The 16,694-nt window shown below is 40.6% G+C and overlaps 1 protein-coding gene across 3 annotated transcripts in view; it reads right to left on the bottom strand.

The window, feature by feature from the left end:
* Window positions 1–7,733: 7,733 nt before the first annotated feature.
* Tab2 (TGF-beta activated kinase 1 (MAP3K7) binding protein 2) overlaps window positions 7,734–16,694 on the bottom strand; it is a 67,528-nt gene continuing 58,567 nt past the window's right edge. For all 3 annotated transcript variants that reach the window (XM_070010710.1, XM_070010709.1, XM_070010711.1), the window contains 4 exons: window positions 16,299–16,459; window positions 16,011–16,104; window positions 14,507–14,587; window positions 7,734–9,547 (listed from right to left, as the gene is read on the bottom strand). In XM_070010710.1, coding sequence (XP_069866811.1) covers window positions 9,405–9,547; window positions 14,507–14,587; window positions 16,011–16,104; window positions 16,299–16,459 — 479 coding nt within the window. In that variant the 3' untranslated portion in view covers window positions 7,734–9,404. The remainder of the gene's footprint in view (window positions 9,548–14,506; window positions 14,588–16,010; window positions 16,105–16,298; window positions 16,460–16,694) is intronic.

Below are 16,694 nucleotides of genomic sequence, written 5' to 3' on the forward strand. Positions count from 1 at the left end.
GAGCTTGGGTAGTAGCATGTCCTGAGGCATGTCCGAGGGTCTGTCTGAAAGACAGCAGGAAGGGAGTCAGGCGAGAAACACCAGACAGAGCCCCATAGAAAAAGCAATCTGGGAACTACTGTGTATCAAATCAGCCAAGTACTAAAAGGTGAGTTCCAGGCAAATACTACAGTAAATAAAAACAGAGGAAAGATGACTGTGTCTCACAGGTATAGTCTTCTTCCAAGGCACAGACACCAAGCTTTTGACAGGCAAAGAGGTAAAATAGACAACTCACCAAAGTGGAAGGAAACGTTTAAATACATGGGGAAAATGTTCACCAAAGAAATCGAGTTTGAAGTTCTTACCTACCAAGTTGCTGGTGTGGGGATCAGCTGATGATAATGCTTCCAACCTGGCCTCCAGCCCTGAGGCTTGGCGACCCTCCTGACTCAACCTCCCAAGTAGGCTGGAACCACAGAGAATAGAGAGCTCTATCAGCCAATGCCCTTTGCTCTGCTCTCTGTTTTTCAAACCTGAAGTCACCCCCCCCCCCGCCACTCTCCCTTGGCTCCCTATCTCCCTAAATGGCATCCTTATCCTTATCCATCTGGCTGCCCAGAAAGCAAGCTCTAGACTGTCAGGATACTTATCATAACCCAAATCCCACCCTTGTCCCATCCCCCCTGCCTCCCTGTGCATGCTCTTTAGGTTGCTCATCTTCTAAATATGTGAAAGTGAAAACGTATTATATAATGGGCAAGGCACTAAATGTATCATGCTGTTAAAAGAAGAAAATGAAATGTTCTGTATGATGCTCTAAATCCTGCCCTCCATTCGCACTCCCTAGGCTTGATGGCTACTGTGTATCCTACCATCTAGTTTTACGCTTTTGATACATACACATAAGCCTGAAAATACATAGTATTTTACATTAAGTGGCACCAGATGGCCTATTGCCTTCTGCCTGCCACTTATTTTCACTTAGTATCATCTATTGAGATTTAGCCCTGTGGTACAGTTTATTTTCATTGCTGCATAGTTCCGTAGGATGAACTTATACCAGTTCACATCTGTTCTCTGATGGTGGACATTTAGGATATTTCCTTACTCTGTATTACAAGCCTTTTTAGGGGGAGGGAGGGATACAGTCTTTCTATGTAACCCACGCTGATTTTGAACTTGCAATTGTCCTGCCTTCTCCTGGTAGCTCGGGGTTGCATCACCACATGCAACACAAACCACATTTGACTTTTAATTCATTTATTTGATGGTGTGGGGTTTAGACCCAGGTCCTTGTGCTGGCCAGGCAGGTGCTTTGCCACTTCTGCTCGCCTGCCAGCTGCATTGCAATAAGGGCTTTGCACTCATCTCACTGATATGCATGTGATTTTCTCCAGGATTCATCCTTTGACATCAGCCTGCAGAGACACAGTACATAGCAGCAGGCATGGTCACTTCTGTCCTGACCATCACACACATTCGATGCCTCTATCAGCCCAAATCTCAGGCAGTTGCTTGGCTTTCTGCTGTCTAGCCACACTTGTGCTAATAAGTCCTGGGCTCTGTCTGCCTCTTTCTTCATTCTCATGGCATCATGGGGCTGGTTCTCAGATACAGGGATCAGACTGTTTCAGACACATCAGGACTGCTACTTCCTCTCAGGCAGGGTACAGATGGAGGAGCTGCTCTTTGAACCTGACAAGAAGAAAGTAGAAGAGAAAGGTAAGGCTGGGGCAAAGGCTGGTGGACAGCCATGAGAACACCAGGATCCCTCCTGCCGGGCTCCTGGTTAGACTGTATTGTCCTTATTGTTTTCCTGAAGTTTTGTGAAGGACTGGGCTAAGTTCAGTTCAAGTTTTCTGTTGTAGGAAGGACTTGATTGTCATTCAGTCAAACCAACAGTCCTGTTGGTTTTTCAGTCACGATTTTCAGTCAACATATTTTTGTTGTTGTTAAAAAATAGTGATAGTCTCATTATCTGTCGCACAATCACTGCCAACAAGGAGTCACCTGACAGGTGCACATGACCATACCCTGGGAGAATTGGGCAGTGGGTCTGGCTTCCCAGAAAGGGGATCGCTGCTCTCCAGTAGGATGCCTGCTCCGTGAGACTTGTAGGAAAGAATCTAAACCCTAATCTGCTCTAATACCAACCAAATAAGAAAACACTTCAGAAGGAGGAACAAGAAAGTAGGGCACTATGCCCTGCCCTACACAACGTATTTAATATGGAAAGGGATTGGCTTTTTGAGAGGCCTGATCTTTCCCTCCTGTGTGAAAGTGGAAGAAGAGAAAGGAGAGGGAAGGGGGAGGGAAAGAAGGGAGAGAGAGAAAATGAATTCCAACTTAGGACTCCATCCAACTTTAAAAGAAAATGCGACCTGGTGTAAGAAGGGATGCCATCCGCAGGCTCTGGAGCATCCATTCCCAGGCCTCAGGGTGAGGAGGCAGGGACAGCCAGGGATCCGCCCCGGCCCTTCTCACCCCGCCTCAACCCTGCAGCCAGGCCCTTCTCACCCCGCCTCAACCCTGCAGCAAAGACCTGGAAGCTGATTTCTTGGGCAAGTTTTATGTATGTATGTATATATAAATATATATATATACATAATATACCAGAAATATTATAGTTTGTTAAAAGTAATGTTTGCTCCCATTTACAATTTTATTCTTTTGAATCTATTTGCTCTTAAAGAGACAACCTAAATGAACACAACCTGTGGCCTTTCTCACACTACTTGATAACACACCCGGAGAGGGCCCCAGTGGTGGTAGCCCAGAGCTTGCCAGACGACCCAGACTATGGACACGTACAGGGCGACTATCCTACTTGCATCTTAACCCCACAACCCAGATGAAACTTGGCCACATTCTGAGTGACTAAATAAGCAATGAAATGTCTAAGTCAGGCTTTAGCTCTAGAAAGCAGAAACATCTGGTAGCTGTTTGGGACCTGTCAGGCAGTATGAGATGCTACCTAGTGAGTGTAAGCAGAGGCATTTCCTCTGAAAGAGAATCACTACACACATAGTATGCTCATGGGGGCTGGAGCACCAGACGTGGGCGCTAACTCCTTGGAGAATGGGCCTTGGGCCCGCCCACAGGAAGCCAGGCCCTACACTGGTGATCCTTTAAGAACCATCTGACAGGGGCTAAGCAGGACTCCAGGAGTGAGCTTGTGTCATATGGACATGTTCAATGCCAGGACTCCCTACAAAAAAAAAAAGATTGCTCCCAACACAGGGAGACCTCGAGCAATTCTTTCTTAGCATCACGTAAGTCAATAGTTTTAAGGTGTGAGAAGAAAATCATGCAGCTGTGAAGTGACGTAGTCCTAATTCAAGTGTCTTAGCCATGACACAAAGGCACAGATCTTGGAGGTTCTCAAGCTGGAGGCTGTCTGGTCTTTAACTTTAGACAGCACACTGTCTGTGAATTCCCATGAGGCCTCTCATTGGTCACTTGTCTAGTACCTTCTTCTGGGTGTCTCTTCATCAGGCTGGGGACACATAAAATACTGGAAGCACATTAAATACTTCTTGCTCTAAGCCTCTTTTTTTTTTTTTTTTTTTTGGTGGTTGTGGGGCTTGAACTCTGGGCCTGGGCGCTGTCCCTCAGCTCTTCAGCTCAAGGCGAGCGCTCTACCACTTGAGCTACAGCGCCACTTCTAAGCCTCTTTTACGAACAACTTTACCATTTTAATTTACATATGGTAGGGTCTGAAGGTTTGGGGTCCTCACCGTCATTCATATGCTGAAACCTCATCACCCAGGTGATGGCATCTGACACCCTTAGGAGCTGATTAGGTCACACGAGCAGAGCCCTTACAAAAGAATGTCAAGTCTGTGCATGGTAGCCTATGTGTAGAATCCTAGCACTGGGGAGGCTGAGCAGTAGGAGGATTTTGAGTTTGAGGTCAGCCTGGCTTACACGTGAGACCTTATCTTGTTTCATCCCTTCTATGGAAGGACTCACAAGGTACTGTCTAGGAACTGTCCTCACCAGACCTCCACCAAGCTGGCACCCTGATTGGAGCTTCCCAGCTTCTAAACCTCTGGCAAATAAATTTCTGTTGTGAAGAAGACACACAGTCTACATTACTCTATGAGAGCAAATGGAATATGCAACATTAAAGAAGATGCACCCAGGTCAACTGTATAGTTGACATGCAATAAAGCATCTAAAGCGTTCTGACATATACACCGACATAAACACGTAGAACACTTTCATTGCCCCGGAAGTCTTGTGTGCCCTTTCTCACTAACTTCAGTTAGTGTCAGTTAGCTGTCACGGGAGATGAGTTCGGCCTTTTCTGTAATTTCCTGTCAATGAAACTGTCTGGGACATTCCCTTCTGCATCTGGCTCCTTTCTTCCCATATAGTGTGTGGGGACTCAACTATCTTACTTTATCAGTATTTGTTCTTTATTACTGTTCAGTAATATTCCAATGCATGAATACCCCATCCTTTGTTGATGGACATTTGGGTTGCATATAGTTTGGGGCTATTATAAATAAAGCTATTAATATTCAGGTTCAAGTCTGAACTTCAGAACTTACATATTTATTTTTCTTAGGTAAATCAGTACTTAACATTTTATAGCTTTTTTTTTTTTTTTTTTTTGCCAACTGTATGATGTAGGCTCTCAGGACTGGGGATGTTGCTTAGGGCTAGAGTATATATTTACTATATACCAGGCCCTAGGCTCAATTTCCAATACTCTCAACCCTAAAGGTCTTTTAAAAAAGTGTTGCTGTAGGCCTTTTTTCTTTTTCTTTTTTTGGTTTGGTCATGGAATTTGAACTCAGGGTCTGGGTGCTGCCCCTTAGCTCTTTTTGCTAGCTCCACTTCGTTTTTGAGTAGCTAATTGGAGATGAGTATCATGGGGATTTTTCTGCTGGGGCTGGCTTTGAACCTCCGTCCTCAGATCTCAGCCTCCTGCATAGCTAGGATTACAGGCATGAGCCAGTGGTGCCTGGTTAAGTACACTCTTGATCATGCTCTTCAGATAGGTCAAATGACCTTTCTCCTTCCCTACCTTCCAGTCAAGCAAGAAGTTTCTAAACTCTACCACTGTGGCCTCCATGTGGAATGTTTCCTGCTTGTCAGTGTCACCCACCACTGGGGGTGTACCAGGGAACTCAGCAGGTGCACATGCAAACTGACCATGATCTATGAAGAATGGCCCATCTTTCCCTTCTAAGCCTTGGTGGTTCACTCTTCTCTTTCAATCAAGCAACATGCCTGGCCAAGCGAGCAATGTGATACTGAGAAATAGTTATAGGAAAGTCACTGAGAAATAAGTTAGAGGCAGTAACAAAATTTAAGTTACTTACAGTTTGTCATCCACCTTTTACTTATCAGACCCCAGCTGAACGTGGGGTGGACAAGAAGGCCCTGTCCTCGTACACTGGGAGGAAATGGCAGTGAACATCAACAATTACATCATCTACGTGGAGATGATTCCAGAAGCTGAGAGCAGGTAGCTTTCTAAAATAAACAGGAATAAAGGGAAATTCAATTTCCAGCACCCTCACCTCAAAATTAAGCACACTCTTTATCAGAAAAGTTCAAATGACCTTCAGTTCCCTGCAAGCACAGTGGTTAAAAGCAGGACAGGAGCTACTCGGTTCTTAACTCTGCCTGTGACCCCAGTAGCTGTGTGACTCCGGATGAGTTACCTGGCCTCCCCTTGCCTCCGTTCCTGTGTGATGGCAGAGGGTCACACATGCTCCTCTCTGGGCTGTTTTGAGGATTACTTACTATTCACTTTGCACAGCACCTAAGTGGGTGCTAGATGAGACCTATTTCAAAAATGTACATAGTATGGAACTTATTTGCTGACATAAATATTGTCTGGTTAATTTGATGACCTGGGAGACCGGGGTGGGGTGGGGGGCAAGTGGGACATGTGGTTACTTCTGCTAGCATTCTCACAATCAAGCTGCAAATGTGGTTGCAACCACTTCAGGGAGAAGCTAGTACATGATCTTTCAAAGCTGTTGTTCTGTCCGGACCGCAGGACCACCCCGCGCATCCCTGAGGCAAGCCTACTACATCCATCCAGCCTGCAGCCAGTCACGCAGATTCAGTGAGCAAAGGCTCAGGTGTTGACCAGGGCTAATGCGGGGTAGAGCAATCTCACTGAAAATGAAATCTAAAAACCTTAACTATTACAGATGCCATAAACAGCCATGAAATAAAACACTAAAACTCCTCACATAACTAAAGCAAAGACCGTGACAGGGTAGCGAGGCTCAAAGGGTTGGTGACAGGGTCCTGCAGCTTGAGGGTTGGTAGGGCCCACAAAATTCCTCTGAAAAGAGGCAGAAGATTTTTGGTGTAGATTATGGTAGAAAAATCCAAAGCAAATGAGGTTCAAGTGCCACAAAATAAGCAGTAGCCTCTTTCCCAAAAGGGTAGCCAAAAGTTCTGTCCTAATTTATAAAATGGGTGGAAAGCAGCTGAGCTCTAAGGAATAGAAAGTGCATGGTAAGGGTTACTGTTGGGAATAACTTTTTTTTAATTACCAGTATCATGCCGTTAGAAAATACAAGAAAATAAGTAGTGTCATTTCAGAAGTATATAAGGTCCATTCATTTGTGAATGCATGAGCACTACAAAAAGAGAGGCCTCATACAACTTTAGGAGTTGCACCAGATGTGTCTATTCTAGAGAAACTAGTGCAGACGTGCTCAGGGAAATAATGAGACTTGTTTTAGGCGGGGAGCTGTTTCTTGAGATATGAAGCTAGTACATTCAACTACCATTCATGACTGAATGGAGAAAGAAAAATGGTGTGGGTAAGAGTACAAGAGGCAGGTCTTAAAAAACGTGGCTGGCTGCAGGCGTTTGCCACCTGCTATCTGGTGATCTGCATTCTGGGATGTCTCACCTGCTGGCCCCTGGCATGAACTGCTTCTCACTAGCCAGCGAACTTGGCTGCGTGGTTGAGGAAGTAGTACAGGTTGTTCCATTCTGGAAGGAATCTGGCACTTCAGCAAAAGGGCATGTGAAAATTTTATTAAAAACCAAAAAGATAGTAATTAAGACGTCAAGCCAAGTCATGTAATAAAATTCAGGCCCATTTCACGTCATGCTTTATACAGGCAGTTGTGGTTACATGAATCCAATTTACAATATGCGAACGCTTCCTGCTCCTGCTATTAGTCCTTTAGTCTGAGGCCTGCCTCTCCATTTTTCATGGGAAAGAGAGCCGAGTTATGACACCTTGCAAGTTTCTGTTTTCTTGCTCAATGTTCTTTGGGAAAATAGTCTCCCATGTCCCTCTCAGCTTAAGTTTTGAGTGAAAACAAAACAATACAAAACAGCCACTCACATTATGTCCAAGAACAATAAGCTACTCAAATAAATGTATCTAAGAAGATAGGCTTGGACATAAGTCAGATGTAAGAGAATTAGAAACCTCAATTTCAAACACCAATTTCTGAGCCTCCTACAATCCCTCCACCAAGGCTATGGACTCCATCCTCTTCTGGCACAATACCATGGGAAAGTACATGGCGCTTCATCTCCCAAGACGAGCCCTCCTCCCCATCCCCACCCCCGCCCCCACGGTTTCAGGTGACAATACTCAATGTTCTGCTAGGTACAAGTTTTTCTTGTCTCAGAAATTTTTTAAAAACAAGCCACAAGATCCACATTAGAATATAAGTTTTTTAATTTTTATAAATAACTTATCTGTTACAAAGATAGTTTACCCAGCTAAATCACAAAAACCATCAACTCAGATATCCAAATTACGTTTTATTAATAAAACAAGTAAAAACTGATTTATCAATCTTCACATAGAACCGCAGATGAAGCTGAAAAAAACAAGGCCTACTTTTAAAACAAATGCATCAAATGTCAGGGCTTTGGGTCTATTGTCTACAACTAGAATTGTTGTATTCCGTTCTGCTCTGCAGAGGTCACCTGCAATCATGCTGAGTGCGAGAACACAGCCATTTGCAGATGTCTTACAGTGGTGACAGTATGTTACCTCCTTTCTTTTGCTGTATTTTAACACTTCCTTTAGCTCCATTCTAAGCACTGGTATGTAATTTCATAATTCTTTAAAATGTATACTGCTAAGATTTTTCTTGATTTCATTTAGTTTATATACACTCCTGATTATCTAAATATTTATTTTTCTTACAAAAATAGATCATCAAAATAAAGAGATGCTTGAGGTTGCTTCAGTGTTCAAGTTTTTTTTTCTTTTTCCAGCTTTTCTTCAGTTGTCCTAAATATGACTAGTCTTGTTTGTATAAATACATATGATACTGCCACCAAGTCAGGTTTAGAAATGGATTGTCCCAACAGCAAATCACTTAAACATCTTTCAAAAAAAAGGGGGGGGGGCTGTCGGTTGCTCATTTTGAAACTGTACTTTCCCGGTAACAACCTCGGTGACAGTTCCGTGGACACCAAGCAGGTGAAGCGCTCTGTCTGTGGGTTAAAAACTCCTCGCTTTAAGCTTCCCTGTGGAAGACTAAACACTGTTTTGTCACCCTGACAGAGTCAGTACACAGGGTGTGGTGTCATCTCCTAAGACCATCGTCCTGTTTTCTGCAATGCATCTGTCTGGCATCACACAACATGGCACCCATGAGGGCAAAGTACAAAATAAGTAGAGGAAAGTTATTTTGTGCATCGTTTCATTCATTAATGCTTTTTATTTCATGGCATTGCTTTTCTCAGGTAAGGCTTTTAAAAGGGGACATGATCGTGATTAACCACTAAAAAGAAAAAAGAAAATTAGTTAACAAAAGGCTATTACACTATACATATAGACGTATAAGAAAATAATAAAGAAGAAATCACTTAAAGCAGACGAGAAATCTGTACAGGAGGGAAAGCTTGGGGTATCTCACTGCATGTTTGTACAGACAACGTAAGCTGCTTTCCTTCTCATCTGAGACCCGAGATGCTGGCTTCACAGAGACGTTTTCAGGGAAGACGAAGACGGGGCCAGAGTACCACAGATGTGTGAAGATGAAGCTCTTCCCCGTCCCTGGCACTATGCGGCAGCGAACAGTCTTTAAATAGTTAAACCTTGTTCCTCCTCTTGTGTGTAGTGTTTCACTGAAAGCTTTAAAAACAGCAAAGAAGCTATCATTCTTTCCTTCCTCCTGTCAAAAATCAGTAGTGACATGAGGGGAGAAAGCAGTGGGAACACAGAGGCGTAACAGAGCGAGAACCGTCCACCGTGGGACATGGCAGGCAGCAGATCACCTTCCACGGGACGGCTCTCAACTGCCCGTGACATTCTACTGAGGTATTATTAGCTCTGTGGGCTGACATTTAATATTAGCACAACACCATCTTGTCACACCTTCAATTTGACAAAATCCTATGTAGCAGTGAAACTTAGGTTCTTGAATTTTAGACGTGGCTGTGGAGAAGACACAGGGCCTTCTGGCTCAGAAATGCCGTGGCATCTCGCACTGTTCACAGCGAATTAGGGCTGGATGGTTCAAGAAAGTACAGGCAGTGCAGTTCCACTGAGCACCCTCGTCATCTTCTGTGTCTTGAGTCTTTGGTGTTTTGATGGCAGACCTTTGATCTGGAAGGGAAAAAAATTGAGAAGTAAAAATCCCCACTCAGATACTTGACTGGCAATTCTATACATTTGTACTGCAAGGCACAAAGCAGCTTGTTAACTGAAGGAAGCAACTAGCTGAAATGGAACCAGGACAGCAGCAGCTTCAGGTAGACTAGACCACGGCCTCCGCTCTGGGGAAGTGCAACATGGACACGGGAGCCCGTCCCCCCCCCCCCCGCCCCCCGCTGCTCCTTGAAGGAGAAAGCATGTTCTCCAGTCTATAATACAACAGCAAACCAACAGCAAACAGTGCTATCATGTCACTTAGGACTGAAAATGTGTTTCATAGTTTCATTCCCACTCAAGTAGTGAGTGTTTCATTAAATGTTTTTATTTTCTGCTGAAAATGACAACATTGTCTCTAAATAAAACAATAGCTAAAGCCTTATTTACTCACGTATCAATGACTGCCCGTGAGGTCAATCAGTGTAAAAATTTCACCTTAATAGTTTGTTTCATTCTTTTTTTTTTTTTTTTGAGTTGGTTGTGAGGCTTGAATTCTGGGCTTGGGCACTGTCCCTCAGTTCTTCAGCTCAAGGCTAGCAATTTACCACTTGAGCCACAGTACCACTTCCAGTTTTCTGTTGGTTAACTGGAGATAAGAGTCTCACGGATTTTCCTGCCAAGGCTGGCTTTGAACTGTGATCCTCAGCTCTCAGCCTCCTGAGCAGATAGGATTACAGGCTCGAGCGCCACAGGGGCCCAGCTTTTGTTTCATTCTTTAAATCAGATTTAATATGGTAGGACATAAAGTCTGATTTTAAAAGAACACTAAGCCTTTTAACTCTTGAAAATTTTCTTGATTCTGTAGCCTTTTGTTGTTGTTGTTGGTGATAGGGCTTGAACTCAGGGATGGGGCATTGCTCTGGAGCTTCTTTTTGTTTAAGGCAAGTTTTCTCCTACTTTGAGCCACAGAACCACTTTTGGTTTTCTGGTGGTTAACTGGAGGTAAGTCGCACAGACTTTCTTACCCAAGCTGGCTTCAAACTGTGAAGCTCAGATCTCAGCTTCCTGAGTTGCTAGGATTATAGGCAGGAGCCACCAGTGCCTGGCTCTTCTGTAGCCTTTAAATCTGATACAACTCTATTTTTCTAGTCACATTAAGCTAATCATTGTCCACGCCAATGTCTACAAAGCCTCTCCCTGTTTTCTTCTAGTAGTTTTACATTTTCACATTTTATGTTTAAGTCTTTAATCCACTTGAGGCAATTTTTGTACATGATTCAAGAAGAGTTCAACTTCATTCACCTGAATGGGCACATTTAATTTTCCTAATATCATTTATAAAAGAGACTGTCATTTCTCTATTGTTTTTGGCTCCCTCATCAATAGGTTGGCCATACAAACACATTTTTGTATGTGTTTCTACACTCTATATTCTGTTATCTGTTTTGTCTCTTTTTATGCCTGTACTGTATTGTTTTGATTATGGTAGGTTTGTATTCTGTTTTTGAAATAAGGCAGTGTGAACACCCTCTAGCCTTATACTTACTAAAGATTCTTTTGGTGGTTTCATATGAAATTTAGGATTTTTTTTGTTGCTATAAAGACTGTCATTGGGATTCCGATAAGTCCGGGGATGTCTTCATAAACTTAGGTCTATTAACTTCCATCATTAGTGTTTTAGTATTTTTTTGGTATGTCAGTCTTCTACCTCTTTTAAGTTTTTTCCCCTAAGTGTATTTATTCTTTTTTGTTGCTAGTAAATAGGACTGTTTGCTTGGTCACCATGACTTCCTTCTAACAGTTTATTGTATATAGAAACATAATTGATTTCTTGATTCTGATTCTGGATCTTGAAACTTCACTAGATTCATTTATTAGTTTTAATAGTACTGATCAAATCTTTGAGGATTTCTAGGTACACAGTAAAGTTAATAATACCTGTTAATAAACTACATAATAATATGTAATGCTACAAATTGAAAGCACATAGTTATTTAAAACTTAAGAATTATGCATTTCTGGAATTTTCCATTTAATGCTTTCAAATGGATAACCTGTGGCTGAACTGCAGGGAAGAAAGACTAAGGTGTGGCCATGCCTTTGGCAAATAGGGATAATCTTCTCTCCTCTTTTCTGAGTTGGATGTCTGTCCTCACCTTTTACTTCTTTTTCCTATCAAAATGTTCTGAATGAAGTGTACCAGATTCTTGCCTTGTACCAGGTCTTCAGAGGGAAAGCTTTCTACTCTCTCACTGATTACGATGTTAACTGTGTTTCTCATAAAGAACTTTATTATATGTTGACATTAAGTTCCTTCTACACCCATTTTGCTTAGTTTACTCTTAAATACTGAACTTCATCTTTTGCTTTTTATGCATCTATTCAGATGATCACATTGTTTCTCCTTTCACTTTTCTTCTATTGTTGTATCATACTTATTATATATTACGCCATTTTTATATCCTAAGGACGCATCACACTTGGTCATGGCGCATGCCCCTTTCAGTGTGCTTGTGCATTTGGTCTGCTAGTAATTCATCTGGGATTTATGTGCCTGTGTTCATCAGGTATACTGGTGAGAGTATTTACTTGCAGTCTTTATCAGGTTTTTGGTCCCAGGGTGATGCTGGCCTAACAGAAAGAGTTCTATTTTGGGGGAAAGTACTGGCATTAATTTTTCTTCGAATGTTTTGTAGGATTCACTCTTGAGGCCATCTGGCCATGAGTTTTACTTTTTGGGGGGAGATTTTGATATGCTAGTGTTTCAGGCTTACCATTTCTTTTTGATTCAGTTCGGACAGGTTTTATGTTTCTGCTTATTTTTACTAGGTTATCTAGTGTGTTGGTATATAATTTTTCCTAATAGTCCTTTTATTTTTGAGGTATTTGTCATCACATGCTGTTTTTTAGTTCTGTTGTTATTCGAATTTTCTTTCTCCCCCTTAATCTGAGAAAGCTAAGGGTTCATTAATTTTATCCTCTCAATAAACTCTTAATTATCACTGATTTTTCTAATGTTTTAAAATTCTCTACCTACCTGACTTTAATATTCTATTATTTATTATTTCTTTTCTTCTACTAATTTTGGGCCAAATTTGTTAGTCTAGTTCTTTGAAGTATAAAGTTGTTTACCTGGGATGGTTGTCTTTACAGTAAACATTTTACATCTTTTTCTGTTGTTTTTGTTGTACCTTACATGTTAGTATGTGATTTTTTTTTCCTCCAGATACAGATATGCTTTTCATTTGCCCAGTGGATGTTGTTTAGTTTCCAGGAATTTTCTAATTTTATTCCACTGTGGTAAAAAAGAAATGATGTTGGTCTTCTTAAATCTGTTCGGACTTGATTTGTGAACATGTGATCTAACCTAGAATGTTCCGTGTGCCCTGTGTGTACTATTTGCTGTTTGGCAGATACATGTTTGTATTTTCCTACCAATTGTTTTTTAAAACTTCTCCCTCCCTATATAGGTTGGCCTGAAACTTGCAATTCTCCTGAATAACAGGGATCACAGCTATAAACCAACACATGCTCCCTTGTTTATTATTTTAATTTTAGTTCCAGTTTTAGATCTTGAATGCAGAGTCTTTCCTACCTGTGGCTTTGCCTACTGAATAGCTAGGATTATATCAATGAGCAACTGGTGCCCTGCTAGATGAGCAATAATTTAACAAATAAATCGTGTACCATAATTTCAGAGGTCAAAGCATGTGTTCTAGAGGAAGTAGCCCATAGGCTGGGATGAAGAGAATGGAAACAAACAATGTTAATGAAGCTGCTGAGTGTGAAAGCTGCCTGTGTAAAGGCCAGGTGGCAGGAGGAAGACCTGAACTGATCTTTTATCATACATATAAAAGGACATGGTGTTAAGAGTCAACCTAAGACTTAAAAAATGGATGTTGCTTGTTTAACTATAACCATTCACTATTTCTTTTGGTTATTATTTGAAAAAAATCCTTTTCATTTCCTTCATTTTCATCTCATGTCTTTAAATCTAAAATGAATTTCCTATAGATAGCCTCTTATTAGATTCTCTTTTGTAATATTCACTTAATTCACTCTGCCTTTTGGTTGGTGAGTTCATTCATTTAAGGCAATTACTGATAAGGGGAGATTAACTATTGCCTTTTTTTTTTTTTGGGTCCAGTCGTGGGGCCTGAACCTTGGGCCTGTGCGCTGTCCCTCAGCTCTTCAGCTCAAGGCTAGCGCTCTACCACTTGAGCCACAGCGCCACTTCTGGCTTTTATTCTTTTTGCTTATGTGGTGCTGAGGAATCGAACCTAGGGCCTTAGGCATGCAAGGCAAGCGCTCTACCACTGAGCCACCTTCCCAGCCCCTATTTTGGAAATTTTTGTCTTTCTAGAGTTCTTCTCTTGCTGTCTTCCTTTTTGCTACTTGATAATTATCTTTTTTAGAGTGACTTATTTCGATTATTTTTTAACCATTGGTGTGTATGTCTATTGGACTTATGCACTTGATACCATTTCTATAAATATTTTAATGCCTGGCTCAAACATAAAAGACATATTTCATCATGCAATTTGGTGTGCATATCAGAGTATCAGAGATGTAAATAGTAGGTAATACTTTTGGAAAAAACTCATTGTAAAGAATTCAAGGTATGTTATTTGCTTAGAAGTTTTACATAAAAATAATGGAATATTCTTAATCTTCTTTATTTAAATACAAATTTTTGCACCTGATTTTTTTTTCTTTTTAAACCAAGACTTGCTATTTTGGGAGTTTGCAGTGATCCTAACTAAAATCACAAATATTACTAAAAAAAAAAAGCTAAATATACTGCAGCTTTGAATCCGCCCCAATCCCCAGCATGGAAGTGAAAATAAACAAACATCTTCCTATGAATCCACCCAAGAATGCCAGCTACTTCTAGAGTGAAAGGTTGGCAAAAATAAAAACACCCTAAAATCTTGTTTCTAAATGTAACAGCTTTCACATTTAATGGACACTAACCTTTGGGTTTTGGTGGCACAGGACCTACAAATCCAATATTGTCATAAAAGTTATGAATAGCGCTGGGGTTAAAGTGTGGTCCTGAAATATATAAAAAGTAAATATATCAATGTTTATAGCTCAGAAATATTTAATTTTTAAAGCAAGCATTTCTTTCTATAAACACAATATAAACAGAAGAAATGCTTTTCAATTATTTTCACCAGTAATCTCAAATTATATGTAAGCTTTCACAAACATTTAAAAAATATAAGTACAATATAGTACTCATAAACAGAGGCAAGTGCCAAATTGAGAAAGAAGCCAAATTAAAGCTTATTATGAAGAATTAGAAGCAGACCTTGCTTTACATAAGAAATTAAATAACCTTAAATGTGATGATTAAAAAAATTTTAATTATCAAACAGACTTAAACAACAGAAAAGCCTTGCCCCACATTACTATAACAACCTTCAGCTAATGGATAGAATGGTTCGGATGTCACACTAAAGGAACAAGTTCAACCACTCATTTTCTTTTTCTCTCCAAAGTTTAAACTCTGGCATTTTTTCTTTTCTTTTTTTTTTTTTTTCTGGGTCCGGTCGTGGGGCCTGAACTCTGGGCCTGGGCACTGTCCCTCAGCTCTTCAGCTCAAGGCTAGCGCTCTACCACTTGAGCCACAGCGCCACTTCCAGCTTTTTTCTTTTTGCTTATGTGGTGCTGAGGAATTGAACCCAGGGCCTTGAGCATGCAAGGCAAGCGCTCTACCACTGAGCCACCTTCCCAGCCCTGGCATTTTTTCTAAAACTGTTTCAAGATAAATGGCGTACCACATTTTAAAAGAAATTTAAGTGAAATTAGTCACCTTTTAGTATAATAAATATGGGGTCACACTCAAAAGTTATGACTGAGGATTCCTTTAGGTTAGCTTCCTTCCTTTGCGTATCTTTTCTGTTTTGTACATTTGTGTTATGGCCTCAAATTCAGAACTAGGTTTAAGCAGCAAAATCTCATTTTGGTTTTCTACAGAGCTGAATTAAACTGCAAGTATTTTTTTTTTTTTTACTATAATAAGAAATCACTCCTTGTTTCTAACAGCTCAAGTAATAAAAACCTATCACAATCCTAAGAATGAACTTTTATTTTGTTCCCTGGTGGGAGGTGTGTAAGTTATTGAAATTATTGAAAAGTAGAAGAAAAAAGGGGCCAACAGTTATTTGGATACATCTGTATTAATGAACATCACTGTTTCAGGCTTCACCTATAGGTCACAGCTAGACATACTCATCAGCGGCTTCCCGTGGGGATTTACAGGATATAAAATACATCTAGTTGCTCCTGAATCAAATGCATATTTTTGTTTTGGTGGAGAATAAAAATCCAGCTGCTCTGAGCCCTATCTGGCTCTAAAGTTAACTAGTCTGTGACATAAGTTTTTGAGGGAGTGGCAAGTCTGTTTTTAGCCACAGAAAAGAGTTGGCGGATCGATTCAATGACTTTCAGCTGAGTATGCACTGAACTTTACCTCGGGCTTGAAAAAGATCAATTTCTTTGGTTAAGCAGTCAATGTCAATCTGGAGTTGTCTATTACAACTTCTCAACTGCTGCATTTCTTCAAGCTGTAAAATAATTCCATGTAAGAAAGATTTGCATTCAATTTTCACATCATTTAGTTAAAAAAAAAAAACAGAGTCTGGAGGAACAGGTAAGGACAGAAAACCAAATACGAATCATGAGCATTTGCAGAAAACTAGATCAAGTTTTTTTTTATGATGGCAGACAGTATGAGAGTATATAAGACTTTAACACTTACTGAAGGGATCTGGGATATGGAATTTGACCTTTTCAATCGCCTTCGGGTTAGATTATTTTCCATTTCATTGACCTCGGATTTTAGTTTATCCAGCTTTTTCTTCTGAATCTCAAGTTCTCTTTGAAGACGCTCCATTCTGGCTTTCTGGTGTAGCAACAGAGCTGTCATACATATAAGGAAACGTGAGGATCCACCACCTTAGGAATGAACCTCTAAGCTGACTTGGTAAAACAAAAAACAAAACAAAAGGACTATACCTGTGACAAACCAGGACTGACCAATAATCCCAAAGCTACATTAAAACACAACATTGTTAGTTGTTTAAACACGTATAATTTCAAAAACTCTAACTTAAAAGTTGTTTTAATTATTTAAGCAAATATCATTCACATTTAA

The sequence above is a fragment of the Dipodomys merriami genome, unplaced genomic scaffold, assembly GCF_024711535.1.
Source record: "Dipodomys merriami isolate MVZ:Mamm:240054 unplaced genomic scaffold, mDipMer1.0.p SCAF_8, whole genome shotgun sequence".
NCBI lineage: Eukaryota > Metazoa > Chordata > Mammalia > Rodentia > Heteromyidae > Dipodomys > Dipodomys merriami.